The sequence below is a fragment of the Malaclemys terrapin genome, chromosome 11, assembly GCF_027887155.1.
Source record: "Malaclemys terrapin pileata isolate rMalTer1 chromosome 11, rMalTer1.hap1, whole genome shotgun sequence".
Lineage (NCBI taxonomy): Eukaryota > Metazoa > Chordata > Testudines > Emydidae > Malaclemys > Malaclemys terrapin.
This window is the reverse complement of record NC_071515.1, coordinates 79,165,030-79,192,960: the sequence shown is the minus strand read 5'-3', so window position 1 is coordinate 79,192,960 and position 27,931 is coordinate 79,165,030. Positions and strand designations below refer to the sequence as shown.

Below are 27,931 nucleotides of genomic sequence, written 5' to 3'. Positions count from 1 at the left end.
TCTATAGGGCGGGGGGGGCGGGTCTATGGGGTTGTGGGGGGACACGGGGCAGGCGGGGGGGTCTATGGGGTTGTGGGGGGACACGGGCAGGCGGGGGGGGTGGGGAGGTGTCTATAGGGCGGGGGGGGCGGGTCTATGGGGTTGTGGGGGGACACGGGGCAGGCGGGGGGGTCTATGGGGTTGTGCGGGGACACGGGACAGGCGGGGGGGGTGGGGAGGTGTCTATAGGGCGGGGGGGGCGGGTCTATGGGGCACGGGGATGTGTTTGCTCCTCCCGGCCCACAGGGGGCCCCGGAGCCCGGCCCGGCCGCTCGGTGTCCGTGTCCGTGTCCGTGTCGGGGCAGCGGGAGCCGGGCCGGGATCATGCAGGTACCGGGGGGGACGGGACCGACCCCCCCCCCCGGGGCAGCGCCGGGGGGGTCACAGGGGGGGTCGGGCTGGGCGCGGCCAGGCGCTGCCCCGGGGGGGTCACAGGGGGGGTCGGGCTGGGCGCGGCCAGGCGCTGCCCCGGGGGGGGGGTCACAGGGGGGGTCGGGCTGGACACGGCCAGGCGCTGCCCCGGGGGGGGTCACAGGGGGTCGGGCTGGGCGCGGCCAGGCGCTGCCCCGGGGGGGTCACAGGGGGGTCGGGCTGGGCGCGGCCAGGCGCTGCCCCGGGGGGGGTCACAGGGGGGTCGGGCTGGGCGCGGCCAGGCGCTGCCCCGGGGGGGTCACAGGGGGGGTCGGGCTGGGCGCGGCCAGGCGCTGCCCCGGGGGGGGGGTCACAGGGGGGGTCGGGCTGGGCCCGGCCAGGCGCTGCCCCGGGGGGGTCACAGGGGGGTCGGGCTGGGCGCGGCCAGGCGCTGCCCCGGGGGGGTCACAGGGGGGTCGGGCTGGGCGCGGCCAGGCGCTGCCCCGGGGGGGGGGTCACAGGGGGGGTCGGGCTGGGCGCGGCCAGGCGCTGCCCCGGGGGGGGGGTCACAGGGGGGGTCGGGCTGGGCCCGGCCAGGCGCTGCCCCGGGGGGGTCACAGGGGGGGTCGGGCTGGGCGCGGCCAGGCGCTGCCCCGGGGGGGGGGTCACAGGGGGGGTCGGGCTGGGCGCGGCCAGGCGCTGCCCCGGGGGGGGTCACAGGGGGGTCGGGCTGGGCCCGGCCAGGGCCAGGCGCTGCCCCGGGGGGGTCACAGGGGGTCGGGCTGGACACGGCCAGGCGCTGCCCCGGGGGGGTCACAGGGGGGTCGGGCTGGGCGCGGCCAGGCGCTGCCCCGGGGGGGTCACAGGGGGGGTCGGGCTGGGCGCGGCCAGGCGCTGCCCCGGGGGGGGGGTCACAGGGGGGGTCGGGCTGGGCCCGGCCAGGCGCTGCCCCGGGGGGGTCACAGGGGGGGTCGGGCTGGGCGCGGCCAGGTGCTGCCCCGGGGGGGTCACAGGGGGGGTCGGGCTGGGCGCGGCCAGGCGCTGCCCCGGGGGGGGGGTCACAGGGGGGGTCGGGCTGGGCGCGGCCAGGCGCTGCCCCGGGGGGGTCACAGGGGGGGTCGGGCTGGGCGCGGCCAGGCGCTGCCCCGGGGGGGTCACAGGGGGGGTCGGGCTGGGCGCGGCCAGGCGCTGCCCCGGGGGGGGGTCACAGGGGGGTCGGGCTGGGCCCGGCCAGGGCCAGGCGCTGCCCCGGGGGGGTCACAGGGGGTCGGGCTGGACACGGCCAGGCGCTGCCCCGGGGGGGGGGTCACAGGGGGGGTCGGGCTGGACACGGCCAGGCGCTGCCCCGGGGGGGGTCACAGGGGGTCGGGCTGGGCGCGGCCAGGCGCTGCCCCGGGGGGGTCACAGGGGGTCGGGCTGGACACGGCCAGGTGCTGCCGTTGGGATGAGGTTGACTCCATACCCATCGGTGCCACTGAGCTCTCGGTTTAGGGGTGAGTCTGTGGGCGATGCGCTCGGAGGGCCGCCTTGGGGCCGCGCGCCATGGGGCTGTGTGAGCACGATATCGCCTCGCCAGTGAGTGGGGGGCCGGGGAGGGGGTCCCTCCGTCTCTGTTTGCCACAGTAACGCGCCCCTTTGCCCACCAGGCGGCTGTGGCCAAAGACTCGGTGCAGGCGGCGGCCCAGAAGTTCCTGAATTTTGTGAATCGGGGCCCCTCCCCGTACCATGGTAAGGGGCTAGGGGGCCGGGGGGGGGTCTGGGGGAAAGGGGTTTGCAGCCCCCTGAGCCTGCAGCTCCTGCCCTGTCCGGGCTTTCACCATGTCCACAGAGAGCTGCCCTGGCGCTGCCCCCTGGCAGGGCCTGTTGGAGCTGGAGCCCAACACCCAGCTACCCCACACTGCAGTGCCCTACCCGCACCCCTCCGGGGTCCCTTCGCCCCCTCCCGGCTCAAGCCTCTATTCCCATGGGGCGGGTAGCAGAGACTCCCCAGCTGGTGGGGTGTGGTGGGGAGACATACTGGCCAGGCTGGGAGGGCACCAGCTCACCAGGGTGTTAACCCTGGGATATCGCTGCTCACACCCGGCTCCTGGGCACCGGGTCCGTTTCTCACACTGCCCCGGCACGGCTCCCACCGCACACTGGAGTCCCAACGTCTGTTCTCGTGCCCCATGCTGCGCCCCCCCCCCCCCCCCCCCAGCTGTCCTCTCCCCCTGCCCGGAGCCTGGGCCTGCGTCCAGGAGCTTCGCGCCCGCTGGCAGCCAGGCAGGGGACGCGGCAGGGCTGCAAGGAGCCAGCGTCCCCACTTGTTTATCAGAAGCCTGCAGGACGCTGCAGGGTGCGGAGTTCCCCTGCCCCCCCCTCCTCCAGTGTGCAATTCGGGGCCGGGGGGGGGGGAAGGTTTGGTGACAGAGCAGGTTGGGAATTGCAAGCCAGGGGGGCTCCCAGTGCCGGCTGCCCAGCCCTGCTGAGTGCGTGAGGATCCGGGACGTGGGGGGGCTGCCACCTCCTTCCTCCTCACTCCCTGCCCCGGAGCAAAGTCCCCTCCCGGACTCTTATCAGCACAGGCCAGGCCAACTCCCCAGGTGCTTAGCATCCGAGCCAGGCGCTGTGTGGGGGAGCTGCCCTCTTAACTGCCTGCCCCATTGGGGAGCTCTCACCCCAACTGGGGGGTCTGCGAAATCCCTGCCCTCCAGACAGTGGGGCTGGGGGGCCGAGCAGGGATGGTGCAGGGGGGTGGGGGCTGCGATACCCATGCACTGCTCTGCATGGACCCTTCTCAGACCCGCTCGGGCACAGCACCCTGGCAAGCGGCAGAAGCACTTTCCTGCGGTCGGTGCCCACTGGCCCCTAGCGGGTGAGGGGCTGGCATGGCCCAGGGGTGGGGCTCAGTCTCTGTGCCGCCCGTTGTGATGGACTTCCCCGGGGTGCAGCCTGGAACTGGGGTACCGCTGAGCCCTCTGCCTCACCAGCCCGAACTCCCTCTCCTACTGTGCTGCTGGGACGAGCTGCAGACCCCTCCAGATCCCGCAGCCACGCACTCAGCTGAGTGACAGGAATGCTTCTACGCACTCAGGAGCCCTCCTTAGAGCGGCCCCAGCCAGTCCCCCCAGCTTCCCAGCCCTGCACCCCAGAGCTGCACCAGCCGGCCCTGGGCAGGCGCCTGGCCAGTGTGCGTTATTACCCTGTCCACCCCCCACCATGGGGAGAGGTCACGCGCCAGCCCCTCTTCCTTAGCAGAGTTCCCATTGCGCTTCAAACAGCGCCCTGTCTTAGGTACACACACAACCGATTTATTAACCACGGAAAGTCGATTTTAAGTGATTCTGAGCAAGAAGTGGACAGATCCGAGTGGTTACGTAAGAAATCAAACCAAACCGCAAGCTACGTGTTCTAAACTAGACAGGGTGTGCACCAAGCAGCGTCTCGTGCTGCTGGTACAACAAGCTCACCAGGCTGGGACTCCCACCCCCCGCCTGGGTCCCCCTCCCCCTCGCAGTCCTGGGTTTTCCAGACGTCTTCCCAGGAGCTGAGTTGGGGAGGGGGGAGTGAGGCCAGTGATGATGTCGCTTCCCCCCTTTTATGGCTTCTTCCAGCTTGCTGGAAAGATCCTTTGCTCTGAGTCCAACAGTCCCCGTTGTGTAGTGCTCTCTCTGACAGGTTTCCATGGGACCCAGTTCCTGGGGTGCGCCCTGTGAGTGTGTGTTCCCCTCCGTGGGCCATCAGCACCGGTTGGCCTTTCTATTGCTGTACCTGAAAGGCCGCTGGTGGATGTTTTTAATCCCACGGCATGCTTCAGTGACTCACCCAGATACAATGACAGCACGTACAATCCAACGGGAGATTAATGGGCAACAGATCAAGTCTTTTAAAAGGACACCTCCCACGGCCGACGGTGTACCAAACACATCATTATCCTATCACCACGGGAAATCTGGGGGGGCAGGGTGTTGCTTGGGGGTACAGACGGTTTGTGTGGTTCCCCACAGTGGTTGCCGAGTGCCGGAGCCGCCTGCTGCAGGCAGGGTTCCGGGAGCTGAAGGAGGCTGAGCACTGGGACATCCAGCCCGAGCACAAGGTAGGGCAGGGGGCTGCCTGGGGCACGGGCTGGGGAAATGGGGTGCTCTTTGGGGGCACAGTGCATTTGTTGGGGGAGGGGGCAGCTTGGTGGTGTGGGCCCGACTTCTCCCCACCCCCAGGAAAGGGCCGAGGGGATGGGCTCAGGCACTGCCACTGCTGCCCTCTCCCCTTTTCTCTCAGAAAGACCCGGAGTCCTTGGGGCACCTTAGAGAGTAACACGGTTATTAGAGCATAAGCTCTCGTGGGCTGCAGCATGCATCCGAAGAAGTGGGCTGCAGCCCACGAAAGCTTATGCTCTAATAACCGTGTTAGTCTCTAAGGTGCCCCAAGTACTCCTGTTCTTTGTGCGGATACAGACTAACACGGCTGCTCCTCTGAAACCTTTTCTCTCAGTACTTCGTGACCCGGAACTACTCCACCCTCATCGCCTTCGCCGTCGGGAGCCGGTACCAGCCCGGCAACGGCTTCAGTCTGATCGGCGCCCACACGGACAGCCCCTGCCTCAGGGTGAGGGACCCCTCGCACCCGGGACTCCGGCTGCCTCCTCTGGACCTGCGCTGGTTCCCCTGGGGCGCGACCAGCCCGACCCGACCTGCGCTGGTTCCCCTGGGGCGCGTCCGGCCCGACCCGACCTGCGCTGGTTCCCCTGGGGCGCGTCCGGCCCGACCCGACCTGCGCTGGTTCCCCTGGGGCGCGTCCGGCCCGACCCGACCTGCGCTGGTTCCCCTGGGGCGCGTCCGGCCCGACCCGACCTGCGCTGGTTCCCCTGGGGCGCGTCCAGCCCGACCCGACCTGCGCTGGTTCCTCTGGGGCGCGGCCAGCCCGACCCAACCTGCGCTGGTTCCTCTGGGGCGCGGCCAGCCTGACCTGACCCAGTTCCCCTGGGGCTCCCTCCTTGCCTGCCCCATCACCCGCTCCGCCTGGCCCTGCCCGGAGCGCTCCCTTGCCTCTGTCTGGATTCCTTCCCACAGCTCCCTGGAGCGCCCCCTGCCCTGCCAGGCTCTGAGGCCTTGCCCAGGCTGGGATTGCTGTGGGGCGGTGTGACGATGCTGCCCGTGGGAGCCAGGTGAGGTCACTGACTCAGGGTGAACTGCAAACAGAACGGGGCAAACAAACCCCAAACACTGGTGGATATTTCAATACTTAGATTTACCAACCAGCACAGAACAGCTCCTGTAGTACCTCACTGGTTACTCAGAGTCCAAACAACGCAGTTCCCTTAACGTGCCCAGCCTCAGGCCTCTGTCCAGACACACGTCAGATCTGATGATGATTACTGAAAATCTGATCTCATCATATAAAAGAAAAGGTTCTCCCAGTCCCAAAGGGTCAGCCACACACCCAGGTCCAATTATAACTTAGATCTTACCCAAAATACACACTATAGTCCATTCTTATTAACTAAACTAAAATTTATTAGAAAAGAAAAGAGAGAGAGTGTTGGTTAAAAGATCAATTTACAGACAGACTTCAATTCAATTCTTGAGGTTCAGACACAGCAGAGATGAGCTTGTACAGTAACTCCTCACTTAGAGTCGCACCAGTTAACGTTGTGTCATTGTTACGTTGCTGATCAATTAGGGAACGTGCTCGTTTAATGTTGTGCAATGCTCCCGTCTAACGTTGTTTGGCAGCCGCCTGCTTTGTCCACTGCTTGCAGGAAGAGCAGCCTGTTGGAGCTGGCTGGTGGGGGCTTGGAACCAGAGTGGACCGGCAGCCCCCCCATCAGCTCCCCGCTCCCCTAAGTTCCCTGTGCAGCAGCTGCCCAGCAGGCTAGCAATTGCCAGGCAGGTCAGCTGTCCCTCCCCCCACATAGAGACACTAATACTATTTCCCTCAAGTGTCTTCCTAAATGTTACTATTCCTTTTTTGATCTTTGAATCAAAGCTATAGCAATAGACAAGACTTGTTTGCTGACATCACAAGCCCTGAGCACACAGCTCCCCTTCTACCTCTAACAATGCCGGCTGCATTTCCAAGCTCTGTTCATTTACAGATCTTCCACTAAAGTTGGGCCATGGCTCAGGTCAGTCTGGGAGTTGATTAACTCTTTCTGGCCCTGTCACCTTTCAATGAGATATTATATCACACTCCTAACGTCACAGGCAGGATCTCAAGGAGCCTCGCTCTCCCGCCCCCAGGGCCTGGCTTCACGTCATCGTCCCCCTCCCTCCCCAGAGCCCTGTCCTTGGTGGCCTCCCCGCGGTGCCCGGGTGGCGGTGGCTGAGCCGGAGGTGCCTGTTCGTGGGCAGAGCCCGGCCCCACTGGCTGTGACCTACTGCTGCTCTCACACAGGTGAAGCGTCGCTCCAAGAGAGGCCAGGTGGGCCTGGTGCAGGTGGGCGTGGAGACCTATGGAGGTGGGATTTGGAGCACCTGGTTCGACCGGGACCTGACTGTGGCCGGGCGGGTGATCGTAAAGGTGAGTCTGGCCTGGCCCGCAGCTCCGCGTCTGCAGCTCTCAGCTCACGGTGGGATCTGCTCCCATCCACGGGTCCCGGATCCTAGAGTCTGTCCGTCCGTCCCACCCACACTCCCCCTCGGAAGTCAGCAGGTTCCGACTCCCTACCCCGCGCGTGGAACACACACCTCCCCCGTCTGCAGGGATATGGGGGTGGAGGTCCTGCACTGCCGCCCTCTTCACCCCACATGGTGGGCGGCTGGGGGGGCAGGTGCAGAGGGAACACCCCAGGCAGGCAGAGACCCTCACCCTGTGGATTGCTGCGGGCCAGGCCTGTCCTTCCCCTGGACGAGGGCTGACTCCTGTGGGTGGGGACAGGGGAGGTCCCTGGGAAGGGCTCGCTGACCCGCCTTCCCTGCTTTGTTTCAGGACCTGGCTGCGGGGCGGCTGGAGCAGCGGCTGGTGTGGGTGGAGTGGCCCGTCCTGCGCATCCCCCACCTGGCCATCCATCTGCAGCGCAGCGTTAACGAGAGCTTTGGGCCCAACACGGAGCAGCACCTGTGAGCCCTGAGCGTCCCCATCCCATCCCAGAGCCTGGGCGCTAATGTTCCCCGCGCTCTCCCCAGGGGTCTGGCCCGGCTGTGTGCCGAGAGGCCTCCCGCGGGCTGTGTGGCGAGGCCCTGCCCAGCCGGCTCACAGCCCAGGTGTCCCCAGGGCACATTCTGTCAGGTCTGGGGTGCTGCCTGCAAGGCACAGGGTACCGTGGTGGGTACAGAGATGGGGGGGTGGATGGCAGGCCTGGGGCAGGACTTCCCCCTCAGTCACTCCCAGGGGCATTGACACCTCTTTCTCTGCCAGTCGGCTGGTGGGCCCCCAGGGAGCAGGGCGAGGGCGTGCCCGGGGAGGGGCTCGCTCTGGCGATTGCCCTGGGATGCGCGAGCAGCCGAGCGGGTTGGAAATGCCCAGGTGACCGACCAAGCCCTTTCCCCTGCAGGGTGCCCATCCTGGCCACTACCATCCAGGAGGAGCTGGAGAAGGGGGCACCCAAGGCTGGGGCTCCCTGCGCTGCTGATGCCCAGGTGAGGCAGGAGGGCCCCTGGGGGTGTCAGAGCCCAGCTCCCCATCATGGGGGTTTGTGCACCAAGTGTCCCCTGCTGGGTGGGCCAGGGGGAAACCCAGTCAGGAGCTGCAGTGTTCCTGGGAGAGCCGGGGGGCTGGGGCTGGGGCCGGGGCCTGGCGGTGCTGCCCTGGAGGTGGGGGGGGTCTTGTGGCCTGTGCAGGGCGTTCACCTCCCCTGGGGGGCTCTGCTCTCTCCCCAGACGGAGCGGCACGCCCCCGCCCTGCTGTCCCTGCTCTGCTCCCAGCTGGGCGTGAAGCCGGAGCAGATTGTGGAGATGGAGCTGTGTCTGGCGGATACACAGCCAGCGGTGAGTGCCCGGGACCCAGGCTGACTGGCACAGGGCTGAGCGGCCCGGCCCGGCCCTGCTGGTGAGGAGCTGCCCGGGTCGGGAGGAGGCAGGGACCATCCTTCATGTTGTCACAGACCCACAGGATCGGGGCCATGCCCCCAGCTCTAGGTCAGTCCCTTGGTGTGATGTTCCAGACCCCCAAGGCCCACCCTTCCCCCGCCTCCTAGACTGGACCTGTGGGCGCCAGCCTGCTGCTGCACCCGGGCAAGTCCAGCTGAGACACCCCCTGGGAGAGAGCAGGGTGCCTCCCCCCTCCCCACACCCCTCCCAGTCTGTTGGTTTGGAGCTGGAGGATTTGCTCAGCCTGGGTGCCCAGGGGTGGGGAAATCCTGGCTGGCGACCACCTTGATCTGGGTGGGTATCAGCCAGTTCCCTAGCGAGTCCTCAGGGGCTCTGAGCCAGAGGCAGGGCGAATGGCTCCAGGTTTGGGGCCTTAGCCCGGTCACAACCCTTCAGCCTTTGCGGGGCTGCACCACATCGGGTCTGACAAGGGATCTCTCCACCCCACTGCCCACCCCTTGCCGCTCCTCTGGGGCCCAGATGTGCCTGCGCCCAGGGGAGTCCAACAGGCCACGCACTGGGCTGGGGTGGGAGCCCCAAGGAGCTGGCTGGCTGCGTCCCGCTGACGCTCAGTCGCATTGTTCGTGCTCTGGGCCCGAGCTGCAGGCCGCCGTGGCTGGGCAGAGGAGTTTGCCCCTCCGCCCTGGGCAAACCCTGTCATCCAGGCCCAGGCAGCCTGCCCCGTCTGCCCTGGTTCCTACAGCTCTCCGAGCCCCCATCAGCCGCTCCCCCTGCTGGCCACTCCCCTGAGCCCCATAGAATCATAGAATATCAGGGTTGGAAGGGACCTCAAGAGGTCATCTAGTCCAACCCCCTGCTCAAAGCAGGACCAATTCCCAACTAAATCATCCAAGCCAGGGCTTTGTCAAGCCGGGACTTAAAAACCTCCAAGGAAAGAGACTCCATCACCTCCCTAGGTAACCCATTCCAGTGCTTCACCACCCTCCTAGTGAAATAGTTTTTCCTAATATCCAACCTGGACCTCCCCCACTGCAACTTGAGACCATTGCTCCTTGTTCTGTCATCTGGTACCACTGAGAACAGTCTAGATCCATCCTCTTTGGAACCCCCCTTCAGGTAGTTGAAGGCTGCTATCAAATCCCCCCTCATTCTTCTCTTCTGGAGACTAAACAATCCCAGTTCCCTCAGCCTCTCCTCATAAGTCATGTGCTCCAGACCCCTAATCATTTTTGTTGCCTTCCGTTGGACTCTTTCCAATTTTTCCACATCCTTCTTGTAGTGTGGGGCCCAAAACTGGACACAGTACTCCAGATGAAGCCTCACCAATGTCAAATAAAGGGGAACGATCACGTTCCTCGATCTGCTGGCAATGCCCCTACTTATACAGCCCAAAATGCCGTTAGCTTTCTTGGCAACAAGAGCACACTGTTGACTCATATCCAGCTTCTTGTCCACTGTGACCCCTAGGTCCTTTTCTGCAGAACTGCTACCTAGCCATTCGGTCCCTAGTCTGTAGCAGTGCACGGGATTCTTCCGTCCTAAGTGCAGGACTCTGCACTTGTCCTTGTTGAACCTCATCAGGTTTTTTTTGGCCCAATCCTCTAATTTGTCTAGGTCCCTCTGTATCCGATCCCTACCCTCTAGTGTATCTACCACGCCTCCTAGTTTAGTGTCATCTGCAAACTTGCTGAGAGTGCAGTCCACACCATCCTCCAGATCATTAATAAAGATATTAAACAAAACTGGCCCCAGGACCGACCCTTGGGGCACTCCGCTTGAAACCAGCTGCCAACTAGACATGGAGCCATTGATCACTACCCGTTGAGTCCGACGATCTAGCCAGCTTTCTATCCACCTTACAGTCCATTCATCCAGCCCATACTTCTTTAACTTGGCGGCAAGAATACTGTGGGAGACCGTATCAAAGCTTTGCTAAAGTCAAGAAATAACACATCCACTGCTTTCCCCTCATCCACAGAGCCGGTTATCTCCTCATAGAAGGCAATCAGGTTGGTCAGGCATGACTTCCCCTTCGTGAATCCATGCTGACTGTTCCTGATCACTTTCCTCTTCTCTAAATGTTTCATAATTGATTCCTTGAGGACCTGCTCCATGATTTTTCCAGGGACTGAGGTGAGGCTGACTGGCCTGTAGTTCCCCGGATCCTCCTCCTTCCCTTTTTTAAAGATGGGCACTGCATTAGCCTTTTTCCAGTCATCTGGGACCTCCCCCGATCACCAGGAGTTTTCAAAAATAATGGCCAATGGCTCTGCAATCTCATCCGCCAACTCCTTTAGCACCCTCGGATGCAGCACATCCGGCCCCCATGGACTTGTGCTCGTCCAGCTTTTCTAAATAGTCCTGAACCACTTCTTTCTCCACAGAGGGCTGGTCACCTCCTCCCCATGCTGTGCTGCCCAGTGCAGCAGTCTGGGAGCTGACCTTGTTCATGAAGACAGAGGCAAAAAAATCATTGAGTACATTAGCTTTTTCCACATCCTCGGTCACTAGGTTGCCTCCCTCATTCAGTAAGGGGCCCACACTTTCCTTGACTTTCTTCTTGTTGCTAACATACCTGAAGAAACCCTTCTTGTTACTCTTAACATCTCTTGCTAGCTGCAACTCCAAGTGTGATTTGGCCTTCCTGATTTCACTCCTGCATGCCTGAGCAATATTTTTATACTCCTCCCTGGTCACTTGTCCAATCTTCCACTTCTTGTAAGCTTCTTTTTTGCGTTTAAGATCAGCAAGGATTTCACTGTTTAGCCAAGCTGGTCACCTGCCATATTTACTATTCTTTCTACACATCGGGATGGTTTGTTCCTGCAATCTCAATAAGGATTCTTTAAAATACAGCCAGCTCTCCTGGACCCCTTTGCCCTTCATGTTATTCTCCCAGGGGATCCTGCCCATCTGTTCCCTGAGGGAGTCAAAGTCTGCTTTGGGGACCCCGCTCCTCAGGGACTGGTGCACCTCAGCCAGGATTTGTCCCTGGGCGGGGGGTTAGTCACCTGGGCACAGCAGAGGAAGCCCTTAGGGAGGTCAAAGCTCGGTCCGTGCTGTCGCCCAGAGTGCTCGGGAGCCTGGCATGGTTGGACGACCCGCGGCTCATCCACACCTGCCCAGCCGAGCCAGCCCCCAGCTTGTACCCTCCTCCTCGGAGGCTGCCCCCCACTCCCTGCAGCAGAGCCCCAGGGCAGTCCCCAAGCAGGGCTGGGGTCAGTCCTCAGGCGGTGTGCAGCTGGGGCCGGAGCCGACTGCCCAGGGCACCGGTACCCCTCAGCCCTGCTCCCGGAGGGCGGTGCTTGCCCAGGGCGTGGTGGGACAGTGCCCGAGCATCCGGCTCTGTGTGTACGTGCAGGGGCCCAGAGCCTGCTGGGATGGGACTGCCCCGCTCCGCCAGCTCCCCCAGCCCGGGTGACGGCCCCCGTTTGCTCGTCTCGTTTCAGACGTTAGGCGGCGCCTTTGACGAGTTCATCTTCTCCCCCCGCCTGGACAATCTTCACAGCTGCTACTGCGCCCTGCAGGTGAGTGGGGGGGGGCTGCACTGGGGGGGCCATGTCCCCCCCCCCCCCCCCCGCCCTGCTCTGCACTTCTCTCTGGGGGGCGGGGTGTCAGCAGGGCCCTGTGGGGACTCCCCTTTCGGCTGGATGGCAGCAGGGCTGGGCATGTGTCGAGGTGGAGGGGCTGTTTGCCCGGCGCTCGCTCGGCGGGTGTTGTGGGTCTGGAGGCTCTGCCCCCAGGAATACCCCAGCTCAGCCCCATGTTCTGTCCCCTGCAGGCCCTGATCGACTCCTGCGAGGCTCCCGGCTCCCTCTCCCAGGAGCCCAACGTCCGCCTGATCGCGCTGTATGACAACGAGGAGGTGAGCGGAGGGGGGCGGTGACGTGCCCCAGCTAGAACTGAGCTGAGGGGTGGGGAGATTGTGCGGGAGGGGGGAACCTGCGCCCTTCCCCCTCCTCATGCACTTCACCGCATAGCGCCCCCCAGCGGGGCAGGGACTGGGCGGGCAGATCCAGCTTCTCCCCACCCCCACCCCCCACATCAAGAGATTCCCAGTGCAGCCACTGCCGGTGCCTTTCTCTGCACCAGCAGGGGAATAGCCCAGGCACCACTCACCCCATGTTGGGTGTCCCGGACCCCCAGGATCAGGGCCAGGGCCCCAGCATGTGGACAGGCCCCCAAGGCGTCTCACTCTCCCTCCAGGGAAAGCCACACGGCTTCACTGCCTCCTGGGGCTGGACCCCTGGGCCTGCAGCCCCCCTACTCCTCCCCCCCCCCCCCCCGCTCCCCCTGTGAGCTCCGGGCAGCGAGTCCCCCTGAGACAGACCCCGATGGAGACTTGTACCACTTGGGGGGCAGCGCCCCCTCCGCCAGCGTCTGCAGGGACACGCAGCCAGCGTGGGCCGACAGGAGGGTTATTAGTCACCTGGACCAGCCCAAGGAGCCCTGGGGAGCCCGGAGAACTAAAGGTTAAAGCATCGTCCTTTCTGGTCAGCCAGAGCCCAGCCACGCTGTGGTGAACCCCATTGTTCAGGCTCTGTCTGTCTCTGTCTGGCCTCCTTGGGCAGAGTCCAGGTGTGCCCCAACTCCTGCCAGCAGCCCGCTCTGATCCCCCACCTCACACCTCCCCCGGCCTCTGTTCTCCAGCTGGAGGATGTTGCCTGGGGGGAGGTGGGGAAATCCCCCCACTCTCGGGTGCTGGTTGTGGGTGTCGGTGTCCTGTGACTGGCTTTGCCGTTGTCTTCTGGGGTTCCCCACTGATCTGGGGTCAGGCACCACCAAGGTGTTTTAAGGACCCATCCCTGCTCAGACAGCCGGGCGACATTCACATCAATGTCTCTTAGCCTTCCTGAGAGCAAACCGTCCTCCTCTCCCCCCCACACACACTACTCCTGGGGGAATTCTGCGCCAAAAAATTACAAATTCCCTGCACATTTTAAAATTCTGCATATTTTATTTGTCAAAATAACACAATATAATCATACCAGTTTCAATTATTTTTGGTAATTTATTTCAAAATACCTGCCAGGAAGAATGTCTGTAACAATACAGACAACAAAAAAGCTTCAGGAAATGTTTTTTGACAAATAGATTCCTTACTAGGCATATTAATACAGGACTCTGAGTAATAATTCATTTAAACTACAATACAGAACTGTATTTCCCGCACCCCTCAGAAGCAGTGCAAAGGCTTGGGGGAGTCAGGGGTAACGGGGGAGCTGAGGGAGAGGGAAGTAAATTGCTGGAAAAGAGCCTGGGTGTGAACTTGGGGGGTTGTTGAGTATGGGTGTGAAAAGTATGGAACAGGTTTTTTGTGGGGGCAGGGAGAGATTGTTAGGGAGCTTCCCCCATGCAGACCCTGGCTAACCCCTAGCCTTTCCCATTCAGTCAAGCACATGTGCCCCTGTCCCCATGTGGTCCTGCACCCCTCCCCATTTAGCTCTGTACCTCCTCCCTGTCCCCATGTGTCTCTGTGCCCCCACTCAGCCACCCCGTCCCTATGTATCTCTGTACCCCCTCCCCTGTCCCCATGAGTCTCTGTGCTCCCCCAGCCACTCCCCTGTCGCTATGTAGCTCTGCACCCCCTCCCTGATCACCATGTAGCCCTGTACCTCCCTCCCCCGGTGGCCCTGTGCCTCCACTCCCATTCAGCCCCTGCCCCAGTCTGTTCTCCCCCACTAGCCCTTATGAGCCCCTATATGACCACGCCCCAGCACCCCACGCTGTCTGTCTCCCCACAGCCTGTCTCCTGACCTGGCCCACTGTGAAGAAGGTGGGCTCTTTCTCTTCCCTTGCTGGCCGGGAGCTGCTGCCGTGTTCTATCGTCACAGCACCCTCTGGTGGGAAAAAGGCAGAACTGCAGCAATATTTTGGCAGAAGCTTTTTTCTGCACAAAAAAATTAAAAATATGCATGGCTCATTAATTATGCACACACAGTTCTGTCCATAGGCCTGTCCCTGCATGCCTTGCTGAGTCACAAGGTGTCTGCCTTCTCGCAATGGGTCAGTTGTGTCGCTGATGGTCCTTAATGGGCCATCAAGCAGGCTAGGCAGTGCTGACACCAACTTGTCTGGGGTGTCACCCAGAAGCACAGCACAAGTTTGAAATACAGACAGTCTAGAGCCAATACTTATAACTTTAAATCCAAAAATGATCCATGCACCCAGATAGCATCATCGTAACCAGCAAACCAGAACCTTGTCATAGACACCTTATTTGACCCACTTTATACACGATTTGGTGCCATTACAGGACCTTGGTTGCAACAATGATCTATATGGTCCCACTTCATGTCAGTAACGTCACGGGGGGAGCCCAGGGCTGGGCTAGCAGGGGCTGCGGGTCGGAATTGAGGGGCACTGGCAGAGCTGGGGGGAGCCCAGGGCTGGGCTAGCAGGGGCTGCGGGTCGGGATTGAGGGGCACCGGCAGAGCTGGTGGTGGGGAGCCCAGGGCTGGGCTAGCAGGAGGCTGCGGGTTGGGATTGAGGGGCACTGGCGCAGCTGGGGGAGCTGCACTAGCCGGGGACTGCAGCCCCTTTCCAAGGCAGAGCAGGAGGCTGGCATTGCAGCTGCAGAGGATCTGGTTCCTGCTGGGACGTGGCGCCAGGAACAGCCTGGGGAAACAGGGCGTCGTTCCCGTGTGGTCCTGGGGCAGGCTGCAAATGGGCTGTCCTGGGGGTGGGGTGGGAGGCCCCCCTGCTGCCAGCCGCGCTGACCAGGCCCTCCCTGCAGGTGGGGTCAGAGAGCGCGCAGGGCGCCGAGTCCCTGCTGACCGAGCTGGTGCTGCGCCGCATCTCGGCCACGCCCCAGAACCTGACGGCCTTCGAGGAGGCGCTGGCCAAGTCCTACCTGATCAGCGCCGACATGGCCCACGCCGCACACCCCAACTACCTGTAAGTGACCGGGAGGGGCGGCACGTGAAGCCCTTGCGGGGGAGGGCAGTTTGCCCCCTAGGCTCAGGACTGGCTGGGGAGCAGATGGGGACTGGGGGCGACCCAGGAATAACGTTCAGCTTCTCTTGCAGGGACAAGCATGAGGAGAATCACCGGCCGGCCTTCCACAAGGTGAGCGCAGCCCCCTCCCTGCGGCTGGGACTGGGGGCTCTCTCAGGGCGGGGGCTGGGAGGGGAGCTCTCCCTGAACCCCCTGCCAAGAGCCAGGCTCTTCGGATCCAGGGCCCTTCCCCAGCGCTCGCCTGGCTCCGGCCAGCTGCCTGGGGGCCCCGATCCCGACTTGGAGCAAAGCCCCATCTGCAGGCTGCTCTGAGACCCCATCGGCCTGTGCTGAGCCTTGAGCCAGCCCCCGTGGGGTTCCTGGGTGCGTGGCTCAGCCAGCGCCCCGTTGGGGGGGGGGAGCTGTGGAGCACGGGAGCCCTGGAGGGTTGGGGAAGGACCTCATCCCTGCCAGTCACGAGACACCAGTGCCACACCCCTGCTCCGGGAGGCTGAGGGCAGGCAGCTTTGCTGGGAGCTGGGGCAGATCCTGCTGCCAGGGGACGCCACCCTCCCAGCTGGGGGTCAGCGCCAGGCTGAGTCTGGGTGTTTGCGCAGGGCCCCGTGATCAAGGTGAACAGTAACCAGCGCTATGCCTCCACGGCCGTCACCGAGGCAGTGATCCGGGAGATCGCGGGCCGTGTCGACGTCCCCCTGCAGGTAAGTGCCCTGGCTGTCGTGGGCTAGGGCCATGTATGGGTCACGCCCCTGGTCGCTGGCAGAACGGCCTCCCTGCCTGCGAAACCTCCATGTCAGGGACCCACAGGGTCTGGTCTGTGCCCAGCCTCCCAGGAGCGCCCCATGAGGGCCCCAGGCCTCCCCCTCCGACCCCCCCCCCACTTCCATAGGGACGGCCTGTGGCTTCCATGAATCCCAGACTGGGCCTTCGGGCACCAGTGACGCCTGCTCTCTGCGTGGCTCCCTGCAACGAGTCCAGCTGGACCAGACACCCGCAGGAGGCTTTGTTCTCCCCTTTGGGGCGCAGTGCTCCCAGCCGGTGTCTGCAGTGAGGCCTGGCAGCCCCGGGGGGGCGCAGTGCTCCCAGCCGGTGTCTGCAGTGACGCCTGGCAGCTCTGGGGGGCACAGTGCTCCCAGTCGGTGTCTGCAGTGAGGCTGGGCAGCCCTGGGATAACAGGTGACCATATTTGGGGCATCTGGCAGCAGTTGGGTTGGCGTGGGAGAGGCAGGCTTAGGATCACAGCAAAGAGGAGCCCTCGAGACGTCGTCACATCTCACTCCCTGCTCTGGGACTGAACCAAGGGAGCTGGAGCATCTGGGCAGGGGTTTGTCCAGCCTGCTCGGATGACGGGGATTCCCCAGCCCCCCTTGGGAGCCTGCTCCGGAGCGTTGGAAAGCTTTTCCCGGTCGCTAACTGTCCCCCTGGCTGCAGGCTAAGCCCATTGCTGCTTGTCCTGCCTTCACTGGACACAGAGAACAGCTGATCCCCGACCTCTTTCGAAGAGCCTGCAGCGTGCTGGATGCCAGTTCGCAGCCCCCCCGGCTTCCTTTCTCCACACTGGGCATGTCCAGGCTCTTGAGTCATCTGCTTCTAAACCTGTGATCGGGTTTGTTGTTGTGCACTGGACTCCCCCCAACTTGTCCTCATCTCTTGTAACGAGCGGCTCGCAGAGCTGGGGACAGCACTGCCGCTGCGCCTCACCGTGCCAAGCAGAGCAGAACCGTTACCGCCAGGGTCTTACATACGATGCTCCTGTTCAGGAGATCTTGCAACCGCATCACTTTGTTGACACACTTTCAGTTCGTGATCCACTGTAACCCCCAGATCCTGTCCAGCGGCGCTGCCACCGAGCCAGTTAGTCCCAGTTTGTACTTGTGCATCTGAGTTTGCCTCCCAAAGTGTGGTACCTTGCACTTGTCTCTGTTCAATTCGTCTTGTTGATTTCAGACCAGTTCTCAATTGTCAAGGTCGCTTTGGATTCTGATCCTGCCTCCAAAGTGCTTGTGACCTCTCCCAGCTTGGGATCGTCCGCACATTTCATAAGCATCCTCGCCACTCCATTATCCACGTCATGACTGAAAACATTGACTGATACCGGACCCAGGACTGACCCCTGCAGAACCCCACTAGATACACACTCCCAGTTTGACAATGAACCCTGGATAACTATTCTTAGGGTGCGGCCTTTCAGCCAGTTGTGAACCCACCGGATAGGAATTTCGCTCATTGCCCTAGTTTGTTTAGGAGAAAGTCATGTGGGACTGTATCAAAAGCCTTACTGACATCCAGATACATCACGTCCACTGCTCCCCCCAGCCACCGGGCCAGTGACCCTGTCAAAGGAGGAAGTGAGGTTGTTTGCCATGATTTTCTTGACAAACCCATGCCGTCTGCTCCTTCTAACCCCATTAGCTGCCAAGTGCTGACAAACCGACTGTCTCATACTTTGTTCCAGGATCTCCCCAGGTCGGAAGTGAGACTGCTGGGTCTGTAACCCCCTGGGTTCTCTTCCTCCCCCTTTTTACGTGTCTGCCCTTCTCCAGGAGCTTTCAAAGATCGTCCCTAACGGTTCCCAGATTGCTTCAGCTAACTCCTTAAGTAGCCTCGGCTGAATGGCACAGCCCCCGCCGACCTGAATACGTCTGACTCCTCCAGATCGTCGCTAACCTGCCCGTTCCTTCCCCCTTGCTGCTCACAGGAACTGTGTGGAGTGTCTGGTCACCGGGAACCTTTCTAGTGAAGCCTGACGCCAAATAGACATTAAACACCTCAGCTTCTTGAGCACCAGTTATTGGCTCCTTCCCTTCCCTTCGTCTTTCTCTTGCCCCTCCTCTTGCTGCCTGTCGTGTGCCCTGCCTGGCTCAGGCATGGGCTGGGCCATGCTCCTTAGTCATTCGCTTGGTTCCACTTTCTGTAGGATTCGTTCCTGTTGATGGAGCCCCCGTGCCCGGCTCCCCTAGTTCCCCTAGCTCCCCTGGGCTGGCCTTCCCTGCCGCTCTAGCCTCTCTTCAGACCCTTCTGCCTTTCTTCTCCAGCTCGGCCTGCAGGGCAGTAACTTGCCGTAGGCGGCAATGTTCAGAGGTGCTGGTTCCAGCCCAGGCAGCCCCAGCGGCTGTCCCCCGAATGCCTGGCCTGATCTCCATGTCCTGGGGAGCCCAGCAGTTCTTTCTCGCCATGGCGGGGCGCTGCCGAGGAGATAGGCCCAGAGCTGGAATATTCCGGAAGGCACCTGGGTGACCATCTCATCCGACCCCCTGTCCGCCGCAGGCCGGAGAACAGCCCCACGGTCGTTCCTACAGCAAGCTCCAGAACATTCCCACACTTGTCCGCAGGGGGCGCTGGCACACGCCCCTTGCTCCCCCAAGCAGGACTGCAGGGCTTGGGGACCCCCCTCGCCCATGGGTGTCTGTGCCGCCGGCTGCCGAGCTGAGATCCCCAGGGCTGAACGCAGGGCGAGGGAAAGGACGCCCCAGCACGGGCCAAGGGCTGGCAGGGAGGGAAGAGATGGGGCCAGACGCCCCCCGTTCCCCAGGGCCAGGTTCACCCTGCACTGCCCCTTCCATGCCATCCCCTCCCGCCTTGCTCCACCATTGGCCCCAGGGTTTCCATGGCAACCAGGAGGGGTCTGAGTGCCCCCCCCCCCCGAGTCCCTCGGGTAGCAGGGCAGGCCAGGGAGCCCCCCAAACGAATGGCTGCCCGGCTTGGAAGCTGCCGCCCTGCTGTGTTGCCCCCTCCCCTGGGGCAGACCGGAGCCCGGGGTGGGAGGGGGCAGCGCTGAGGGGCGCACAGCCCGTGTGCTGGGCCCTGAGGGCTCATCTGCTCCAGCATATCAGGTCTGCACTGAGCCCCGAGGGTCGTTATCCGGGCTCGTTAGCGGAATGCCAAGGCTGTGGTTAGCTGGGAGCCCAGCCTGTTTGGGACTGCTCCCCAAGGTGCTGATGGGAGCTGGGGAGTTGGGGGAATGGTCCTGACCCCTCCCCCCTCCCCCTGTCCTTGCTCTTCTGCTCATCCCAGGAGTTCATGGTGCGGAATGACGTGCCCTGCGGCACCACCATCGGGCCCATCCTGGCCTCCCGCCTGGGGCTGCGGGTCCTGGACATTGGCTGCCCACAGCTGGCCATGCACTCCATCCGCGAGATGTGCTGCACCTCCAGTGTGCTGCAGAATGTCACCCTCTTCCAGGTGAGAGCATGCCCTGCGCCCCTGCACCCTGCAGCTCCCACACCCCACCCCCTGCAGCCCATCCCCCCCCCGCACCCCTACAGCTACAGGGACTGCAGAGTGTCGCCCTCTTCCAGGTGAGAGCATGCCCTGCGCCCCCCGCACCCCACCCCCTGCAGCCCACCCCCCCATCCCTCTGCCCCCATCCCCCCGCACCCCTACAGCTACAGGGACTGCAGAGCATCACCCTCTTCCAGGTGAGAGCGCGTCCTGCGCCCCTGCCGCCCATCCCTCCCATCCCCCCCACAGCTACAGGGACTGCAGAGTGTCGCCCTCTTCCAGGTGAGACCATGCCCCATCCTGCACCCCTACACCTCTGGGGACAGCAGAAGCAGGGGTCCCCTGCACTGAGCCCCCCCTACCCCCCTGCATCCCTTCCATGTCAGGGTGCTTCAGGGTAAGTGCCGGGGTCCCCTGCAGCCCCCAGGTCCCCACCCCACCCACGTGCTGATGCTCCGCGGACAATCCAACTGGGTCCTGCTGTCCTTGCTCTCCCTGACCACCCCCCACCCCCACTCCAGCCCCTCCCTGGCCACTTTCATCCCTGAATGGTTACCATAGCAACCTGCCGTGGCCTTGAGTCAGTGATTGGTTACTATGGCAACATCATCCAGCACTAAATGACTGGCTGGTTGCCATGGTAACGCTTGTATAACTGAACTGGGAGCAGCTGTTCCCCCCCACACACACACCCCCCGCGCGGCTCCCTGGCCGGGCTGACCCTGCCCTGGCCCCAGCCCTGATCTCTGCCTCTCTCCTTCCAGGGCTTCTTCCGGCTCTTCCCGGAGGTGAGCCGCGGCCTGCTGGCGGACTGAGCAGGACCAGCGTGGGGGCCTGAGCCGCCCGCGGGGGCTATTAAAGTGCATTCACCATTCACCGTGTGTGGCTCTGGGTGGGGCAGGGGGGCTGCGAACTTCCCCCCAGGAGTGCCGGGTGAGATAACTGGCATCCAGACACCCTGAGCAGCCGGCCTCTCCGCTCTGCCTAGAGTGGGAAGCGGGCGCCCCCCCACGTGTGTTTTGCCCCACACAGCCCATGCCGAGCTGGTTCAGCAGCACCTGGTCCCACCTGGGGGGAAGCAGGTGTTAGTGGGGACCCTCCCCCCCCCTCAGGAAGGGGCAGTAGGGGAAGAAGAGCCCCCTCCCTCCCAGCCCCCAGAGGGGGAGGGGCTGGGGGAATGAGACAACCCTCTGTGCAGAGACCCTCCCCGGGACCCCCTTTGGAGAGGGAGGGGGAGATCAGCCTGGCCTGGCTGCTACGGACCTGACAGCTGCTCTCTGGGCTGGTTTCACCCAGGGGTGCTGGCAGTTTGGGGAAGGGGGAGCAGCCCCTCTGGATTGTAGCAGCTCCTGGAGCATTTGCGCTTTCGCTGGACCACAGCTGCAAGGGCAGAGCCTGCCCCTCCGGCCAGGCCCGGGGCACAAGGCAGGGCTGCTTCTGGGGCTCCCTCCCCCGAGCTGGCCGGCAGCAGGGAGGCGCCGTGGGGAATGGGACATGATTGGCTCTTGCTGGTCCACCAGCTGGAGCCCCGGCACGGGGCCCTGGCTTCCCCTCTGGCTTCAGCAGCCCGGCCCCTCCCCAGAGCCCAGCTGTGAACCTCCCCTCCCCCCACAAACCAGGGGCGTCACCATGCATTGCAGACACAGGACTGGCTGCACCCAAAGTGAGACATTCAGGCAGGAAAGAAGTTTTACGGGTGAGAGGAATTAACTTGGAACCGCTCCCTGGGGCACTGCGGGTTCTCCATCCCAGATGGGCTGTCCCTAAACCAGCTGCTCTGGGGTGATTCTGGGGCAGGTCGCTGGCCTGTGCTGTGCAGGGCTCAGACCACATCCGCAGTGATCCCTCCTAGCCTTGCAATCCGTGTCAGTCTCTTTAACTCTGGAACCTAGTGACGACAGGCGAAAAGACAATTGTTAGCTGCTGCTCCTGGTGGTAGAAACCTCCAGCTCCAGCAGGGGGCCAAGGCCGCAGCAAAGCGTTCAGCCCCTAATACAGGAGAGGGGGAGTTAGGGAGAAGGGAGCGAGGGTGCCTCTGCTGGGGGGGAAGCAGAAGGTCCCTGGGTCATTTTGGGGGGTCTCAGACAGGCAGGGGCTGCATGGCCGGAGGGGAAGATCTTGCAGAGCGGAGCCGGGAGGGGAATGTTTGTTTCGAACCGCCCCAGGAGCCGGTCCTGCTGCAGCGCCAGCGTTGGGGGCTGCTCGCCCTAGGCTCGTGGCTTGGCCCCCCAGGGGCAGAGCAGGTGAGGGCCCCTCTTGGGCAGCGCCCCATGGCAGAGTTGGTAGGATGGGGCGACCCACAGCTTTTGCTGTGCATTCTGCTCCCAGAATGACCATCCCCCTCCCACACTGGGGGGGGGAGCCCCTGGCTTAGAGCCCCTTGGGCCGCGTGCTGGGTTGATGTCCCAGCAGCCAGGGCTTGGCAAAGGGCCGAACGTTTCCCCTTTAGAGACGCCGCCTCGTCCCCCTGGGGCCCGGAGGTTCCCACTCCGTGATCAGGCAGGGATGGGGTGAGCTGCAGCTTCTCCGCTTCACTCGGCCCCAGCTCCTGGTTCCGGCTGCTGGGAGCAGCCCTAGGGCGGTGCTGTGGGCCCCGCAGCACACGGGCTGGGACCTGGGGTGCAGGCTGTGGGGCAGGGAGAAGAGGCCAGGAGGGTGGCTGCCTGCTCCTTGACCCTTCTGGGCTGTTGGCTGCAGGTCTGATCCCCGGAGCATGGCTTGCTGTGAAGCCTCCTCGGCCGGCTGCTTGCCGTGCCCTGCCCTAGCCCAGCGCTGTGCTCGTGAAGGAGCTGGGGGGGAGGGGGCTGCAGCTCAGTGCTACGGTGCCGGCCCCCCGGGCTCCGCAGGGATCTGGCCGTGGCCGTGGCGCTCTGTCCCGATGAAACCGGCAGGGCGCTCTGCCGTAACACAGACAGACAGACAGCAGCAGCTGTGGGGAGACGCTGCTCTCCTTGGTCGTAGCCTCGTCTCCTAAACCAGGGGCGTCCGGCTCCTTGCCTTGGACAAACCCCTGGCCGGCGAGCTCAGTGGGGCAGGGCCTGGCTGTTCTGTGAGGATCTCGTCCTTCAGGCAAACGCCCAGCGGTGGCGGACGTGGCGTCCTGCCGCGGGTGCCGTTTGCCGCCCACAGTCCCGAGCAACACACCACTCGGCCAGGGCCAGGCTCTTGGGGGTGCAGCTTGGCAGTGTCTTGCCCTGTGCCCCCAGGTGCAGGGGGCTGCATTGCCCACTGCCAGGGGCATTCGCCAGCCAACAGCCCCCGGGGTAAGTGCTGAGCTGTGGGGCAACCCCCAGCCCAGCCCAGCTGCTTGTGGGGTGCCAGGTCAGTGCAGGCCCGAGCGGCCAGCACACGGGAGCTGAAAGACGTTTCTGCCTTTAACTGCTGGAAGGGAGCCCCCCCAGCTGAACCCAAGAGCCCCCCTCCCGGTACCAAGACTGGCCACCAGCCCTTGGCACTGGAGCCCCCCTCGCCCAGCCCCCCCCAGATCTTACCTGGTGTAGCCTGATCCAGGCCTTTGCTGCAGAGAAACAGGCGGCATCTCTCACGGGTCCCAAGCCCAGCTGAGAGGCCATGTGCCCCTTATTGCATGGTGCTGGCCCCACAGCTCTGGGGAGAGGCCCCTAGGATCCGATGCTCTGTGTGAGGCAGTGAGATGGGACCCCAGAGGCCAGCAGCATCGCGATCCGGCAGGGCAGGGAGGCTGGTGCCTGGCTGCATCGTAGACAGCTGGGTCCTGCTCCCTTCCCCCTGCAGAGTGGGGTGGGGCTGCGGGGGGCGGGGCAGAAGCTCTGTGGGGCAGCAGGGGTGGCAGGGAGCGGCTGCAGGCCGAGACTCTCCTGTCTAACAAAGTTCCTTGTCATGTTAGACGAACGCCGTTTTCGGCGATTCCTCGCATCGCAGGGCACCGGCTCGGCCAAGCCAGCCCCGAATGGCTCTGCCAGCTGCTGGCTCTAAACCTGCCTCCAGCCATGTGCCAGTATTCGTCCAACATGACCAGCCTGGCTTCTCAGCCCGCCTCTGTATCTACCCTGAAAGCCGCGTCCGTAAGGGGTGCGAATTCAGACAGGTCACCAGCCCATGACAGAGGGGTAGGAGACACTCCTCTCCCTGGCTGGTCCTTGTGCACTCACAATGTCAGTCTATCCACACAAGGAACCACCAGCTAATCAAGATTGCGAAGTTGGCAAGAGACCACAAAACCGAATTATTGACATAAACTGTGACTGTGACCATATAGATCATTGTTGCAACCAAGGTCCTATAGTGGCACCAACTCTTGTACAAAGGTTGTCGGGTGAGGTGTCTATGGACAGGTTATGATTCGCTGGGTATGATGATGCTGTCTGTAGGTGTGTATCATGTTTGTAGTTGAAGTTATGAATATTGGCTCTGTACTCGTATCTCAATGTGTTTGATTCTAAGTAGCCTCAGGGAAGTATTTGCTCAGCTTCTTGAGAAGGGACAATTCTCAGGAAGTGCCCAACAAGAAACACTGAACTGACAATGGACTTTGGGAGACGCCAATCCACATCTGAGCTTTCCTGGGAACGTTCAAACTAACATGGAAACAATGGCGTGGGCCTGCAAACTGAGTCATGCACGGACATGTGACTTGCCCATGTGACTCCAGACTCCATCTTGTGCTGGGATTTTCCACAGTAAGAACGAAGGGGTCCTTCCACGGGCAGAGAATATAAAAGGCCCTGGAACCGCCCTCCCCCCCAATCTTGTCTTCAATCCTGCTTCTTGCCTCTGGAGGGACTTTGCTACAAACTGAAGCTCTGAACAAAGGACTGAATGACCCATCCCAGCTGGGGATGTTCCAGAGACTTGATTTGAACCTGCAGTTTATTCCATCACTGCTACAAGCCTGAACCAAGAACTTTGCCATTACTGTATGGAATTGATTCCATTTAACCAATTCTAGCTCTCATCTCTATCTTTTTCCTTTTATGAATAAACCTTTAGATTTTAGATTCTAAAGGATTGGCAACAGTGTGATTTGTGGGTAAGATCTGATTTGTATATTGACCTGGGTCTGGGGCTTGGTCCTTTGGGATCAGGAGAACCTTTTTCTTTTACTGGGGTATTGGTTTTCATAACCATTCATCCCCATAACGAGTGGCACTGGTGGTGATACTGGGAAACAGGAGTGTCTGAGGGAATTGCTTGTATGACTTGTGGTTAGCCGGTGGGTGAGACCGAAGTCCTCTCTGTTGGGCTTGTTTGATGCCTGAGAGGTGGAAAACCAGCAGCCTGGGGCTGTAACTGCCCTGCTCTGAGCGATTTGTCCTGAATTGATGCTCTCAGAAGTGTCCCGCCAGAGCAGCATCACTAAAGGGGTAGGAGACATTCCTCTCCCTGGCGGGTCCTTGTGCACTGTGTGTCTCACACAATGTCAGTCTATCCACACAGGCAACCACCAGCTAATCAAGATTGCGAAGTTGGGAAGAGACCACAAAACCGCCAGGAAAAACACACAACGGGAGGGTGGCCGGTTTACGGCAGGTCGGCGACTCAGGTGGCTGCAAGGAGACACTCGGGTCCCTGCAGTGAGAAGCCAAGCTGAGCACATGGCAGTTTGTGGACGAGGGATCCCAGCTGTTGTGACGAGCTGCGCTGCGGAGCAGTGCTACAGGACGTGGCGGCAGCAAGTCGAGGGTCTAGGATGCGTGGGATGGTTTCATTTACCCTGGTATTGCTTTCCAATATCTCCACTTGCCATTGAAATCGCGGCTCTTTGGTCAATAAACTTTTCCTTGTTTTCACTCCAACCCTAGCCAGGGGCTGTGTGTCAGACAGAGCAGTGATCCCGAGGCGTCCTGGCACGCCAGGGGCTGTGCAAGCCGGGGGCATCCAGTGGTGCAGGAGCTGAGCACTGCGGGGGGCTGCTTGCTGGGCTCCAGGGTTGTTGTGTGCCCATAGCTAAGCTGCAGAGGGACAGCAGGGCCTGTGAGGCCTGGAGGGGTTGGGGGCTGACCCCTACCAGGAACAGCCATGGCTTCCCCACGCTAAGGGCAGGTGGCAGCGAGGGGCCTTGCAGCCCTGGGTGCCCTATGAAGTCACAGTGAGGGCAGCCTGGGGGGAAGCACAGAGGAGCTCGTTTGAGAAGTGGGTGATGGAGGCTGGCATCACGGGCCCATCAGAGGCAGGTACCCGCGGCCCAGGAGGGAATGGGAGACGATGGGGGGCGGCTATGACGGGTCAGACAAGTAGCTGATGTTGGACACAATGGAGAAGGGGTGACGTGGTGAACACGGCGGGCCAGGAGAATGCCCGTTGCCGGATTCGGGTGGTGGCATTACGCTCCGAACCGGCTCGGGGTGGGGAGGTGCTGACGCCGGCTGCACTGAGTGCGAGGAGCCCTCGCTGCTGATGGGTCCTGGGACGCTGTCGGCCGGCTCGGCAGGAAAGGTCGAATGCCAATTTCAGTGGATACGTGCACCCAGGAACACACAGCACCAGCGAGTGTCCCTGGGAGGCCCAGCTAGGCCCCGGGGGAGAAACGCGGACGGAGAACGGACCCCAGCCTGAGCAGAGACTGGTCCCCTCAGACAGAGCCACGTGATGCCCACAACGGGCGTGGGAGTGGTTACAAAGCGTTAGCTGCCACTCGCAACATCCAATACTTATTGTCTGACCCCCGCATTCCTCGCCCTGCTCCATTGCCTGCCCTGCCCCGCCCTGCCCCATTGTCCGCCCTGCCCCATTGCCTGTCCTGTGTAGGGTGACCAGATGTCCCAATTTTATAGGGACAGTCCCAATTTTGGGGTCTTTTTCTTATATAGGCTCCTATTACCCCCCACCCCGTCCCGATGTTTCACGTTTGCTGTTTGGTCACCCTAGTCCTGCCCCATGGCCTGCCCTGGCCCACTGGCTGCCCTGGCCCACTGGCTGCCCCACCCACCCCATAGTTTCCTGCACCCGAGACAGTGAATCTACCCCAGGGGCAAACAGGCTTGGGAAGGCCCATGGTCCCTCCTGGGAGTCCAGACCACAACCATCCCATTGGCCCACCTGGCGTGAGGGCGTGTCCCAGGGCTGGGCTGTGATTGGTCTGTTACCCAGGGGGCGTGTCTCTTGTAGGGAACAGACCTCCACCTGCGTTGTGGCTGGTGTCACCGGCAGTGGGCGTGGCTCCTCAGAGAGGGGCGTGTCCTATGACCAAGTGTGATTGGTGCAGCCCTAGGGGTTAACCCCGCTTGCGAGATGTGGTTGGTCCCTGTGTCGAAGGGCGGGTCTCTGGCTAGCGCCCTGATTGGTATATCCCCAAAGGGGCGGGGCTATTTGCAAGGGGCGTGTCCCGGCACAATTCAGTTTAGCTGGAGGGGCGTGTCCAAGACATGGGTTGCGATTGGCTCCCGCTTGGGGGCGTGTCCGAGTGGCAGGCTGCGATTGGTGGCCCCTCGGGCGGGGGCGTGGCCGGCCGGCTCAGGGTGCGGGCGGCGAGCGGCCGGCGGGAGGCGCTGGGCTGCGGGCCCGGCATGGTGCGGCGCTGAGCGGCCAGGATGGGGCGGCGGCTGCTGCGGGCGCTTCTCTGCCTCCTGCTCGTGGCCGGCCGCCTGCTGCGGGCCGGGGGCGCCGGGCCCCACGGTGAGGGCCGGGCTGGGCTGGGCTGGGGGGCGCCGGGACCCATGGGGGGCTGGCGGGCGCTGGGACCCATGGGGGGACCGGGCGGGACTGGGGGGCGCTGGGACCCATGGGGGGACCGGGCGGGACTGGGGGGCGCCGGGACCCATGGGGGGCTGGGGGACCGGTGGGGGCGCCGGGACCCATGGGGGGCTGGGGGGCGCCGGGACCCTTGGGGGGACTGGGCGGGTCTGGGGGGCGCTGGGACCCGTGGGGAGGCTGGGGGACCGGGGGCGCTGGGACCCGTGGGGAGGCTGGGGGACCGGGGGTGCTGGGACCCGTGGGGGGACTAGGCGACTGGGCGGGGCTGGGGGGTGCTGGGACCCGTGGGGGGGCTGGGGGACCGGGTGGGGCTGGGGGGCGCTGGGACCCGTGGGGGGCTGGGGGACCGGGTGGGGCTGGGGGGCGCTGGGACCCGTGGGGGGCTGGGGGACCGGGTGGGGCTGGGGGGCGCCGGGACCCATGGAGGGGCTGGGCTGGGGGGCACTGGGGGACTCACTGAGGGGTGCCGGTGGGGCCGGGACTTATGGGGGGGGGGCTGGGCTGGGATCGCCGGGACCCGTGGGGGACCGGGCTGGGCTGGGGGGTGCCGGGATCCATGGAGGGGCTGGGCTGGGGGACCTGGTTGGGCTGGGGGGCGCTGGGACCCATGGAGGAGCTGGGCTGGGGAGTGCTGGGGGACCAGGCCGATTTGGGGGGGTGATGGGACCCATGGGAGGGCTGGGGGGCACCGGTGGGGCCGGGACCTATTGGGGGGCTGGGCTGGGATC

General features: G+C 63.1%; 2 protein-coding genes across 2 annotated transcripts in view; both read left to right on the top strand.

The window, feature by feature from the left end:
• The first annotated feature begins 296 nt into the window (after nt 1-296).
• DNPEP (aspartyl aminopeptidase) lies at nt 297-20,406 on the top strand. Its single transcript, XM_054043338.1, has 15 exons — nt 297-369; nt 2,037-2,118; nt 4,377-4,465; nt 4,861-4,974; nt 6,763-6,888; nt 7,297-7,427; nt 7,862-7,946; nt 8,187-8,294; nt 11,807-11,884; nt 12,139-12,222; nt 15,094-15,254; nt 15,386-15,425; nt 15,911-16,012; nt 19,326-19,493; nt 20,297-20,406. Exons 1-15 carry the CDS (start codon nt 364-366, stop codon nt 20,345-20,347), a joined length of 1,425 nt encoding a protein of 474 aa, XP_053899313.1. The 5' UTR covers nt 297-363; the 3' UTR covers nt 20,348-20,406.
• A 6,611-nt stretch (nt 20,407-27,017) lies between these two features.
• Nucleotides 27,018-27,931, top strand: part of PTPRN (protein tyrosine phosphatase receptor type N) — a 54,915-nt gene continuing 54,001 nt past the window's right edge. The window contains exon 1 of the mRNA XM_054043337.1: nt 27,018-27,125. Within this exon, the coding sequence (XP_053899312.1) occupies nt 27,041-27,125 (85 nt within the window). The 5' untranslated portion in view covers nt 27,018-27,040. The remainder of the gene's footprint in view (nt 27,126-27,931) is intronic.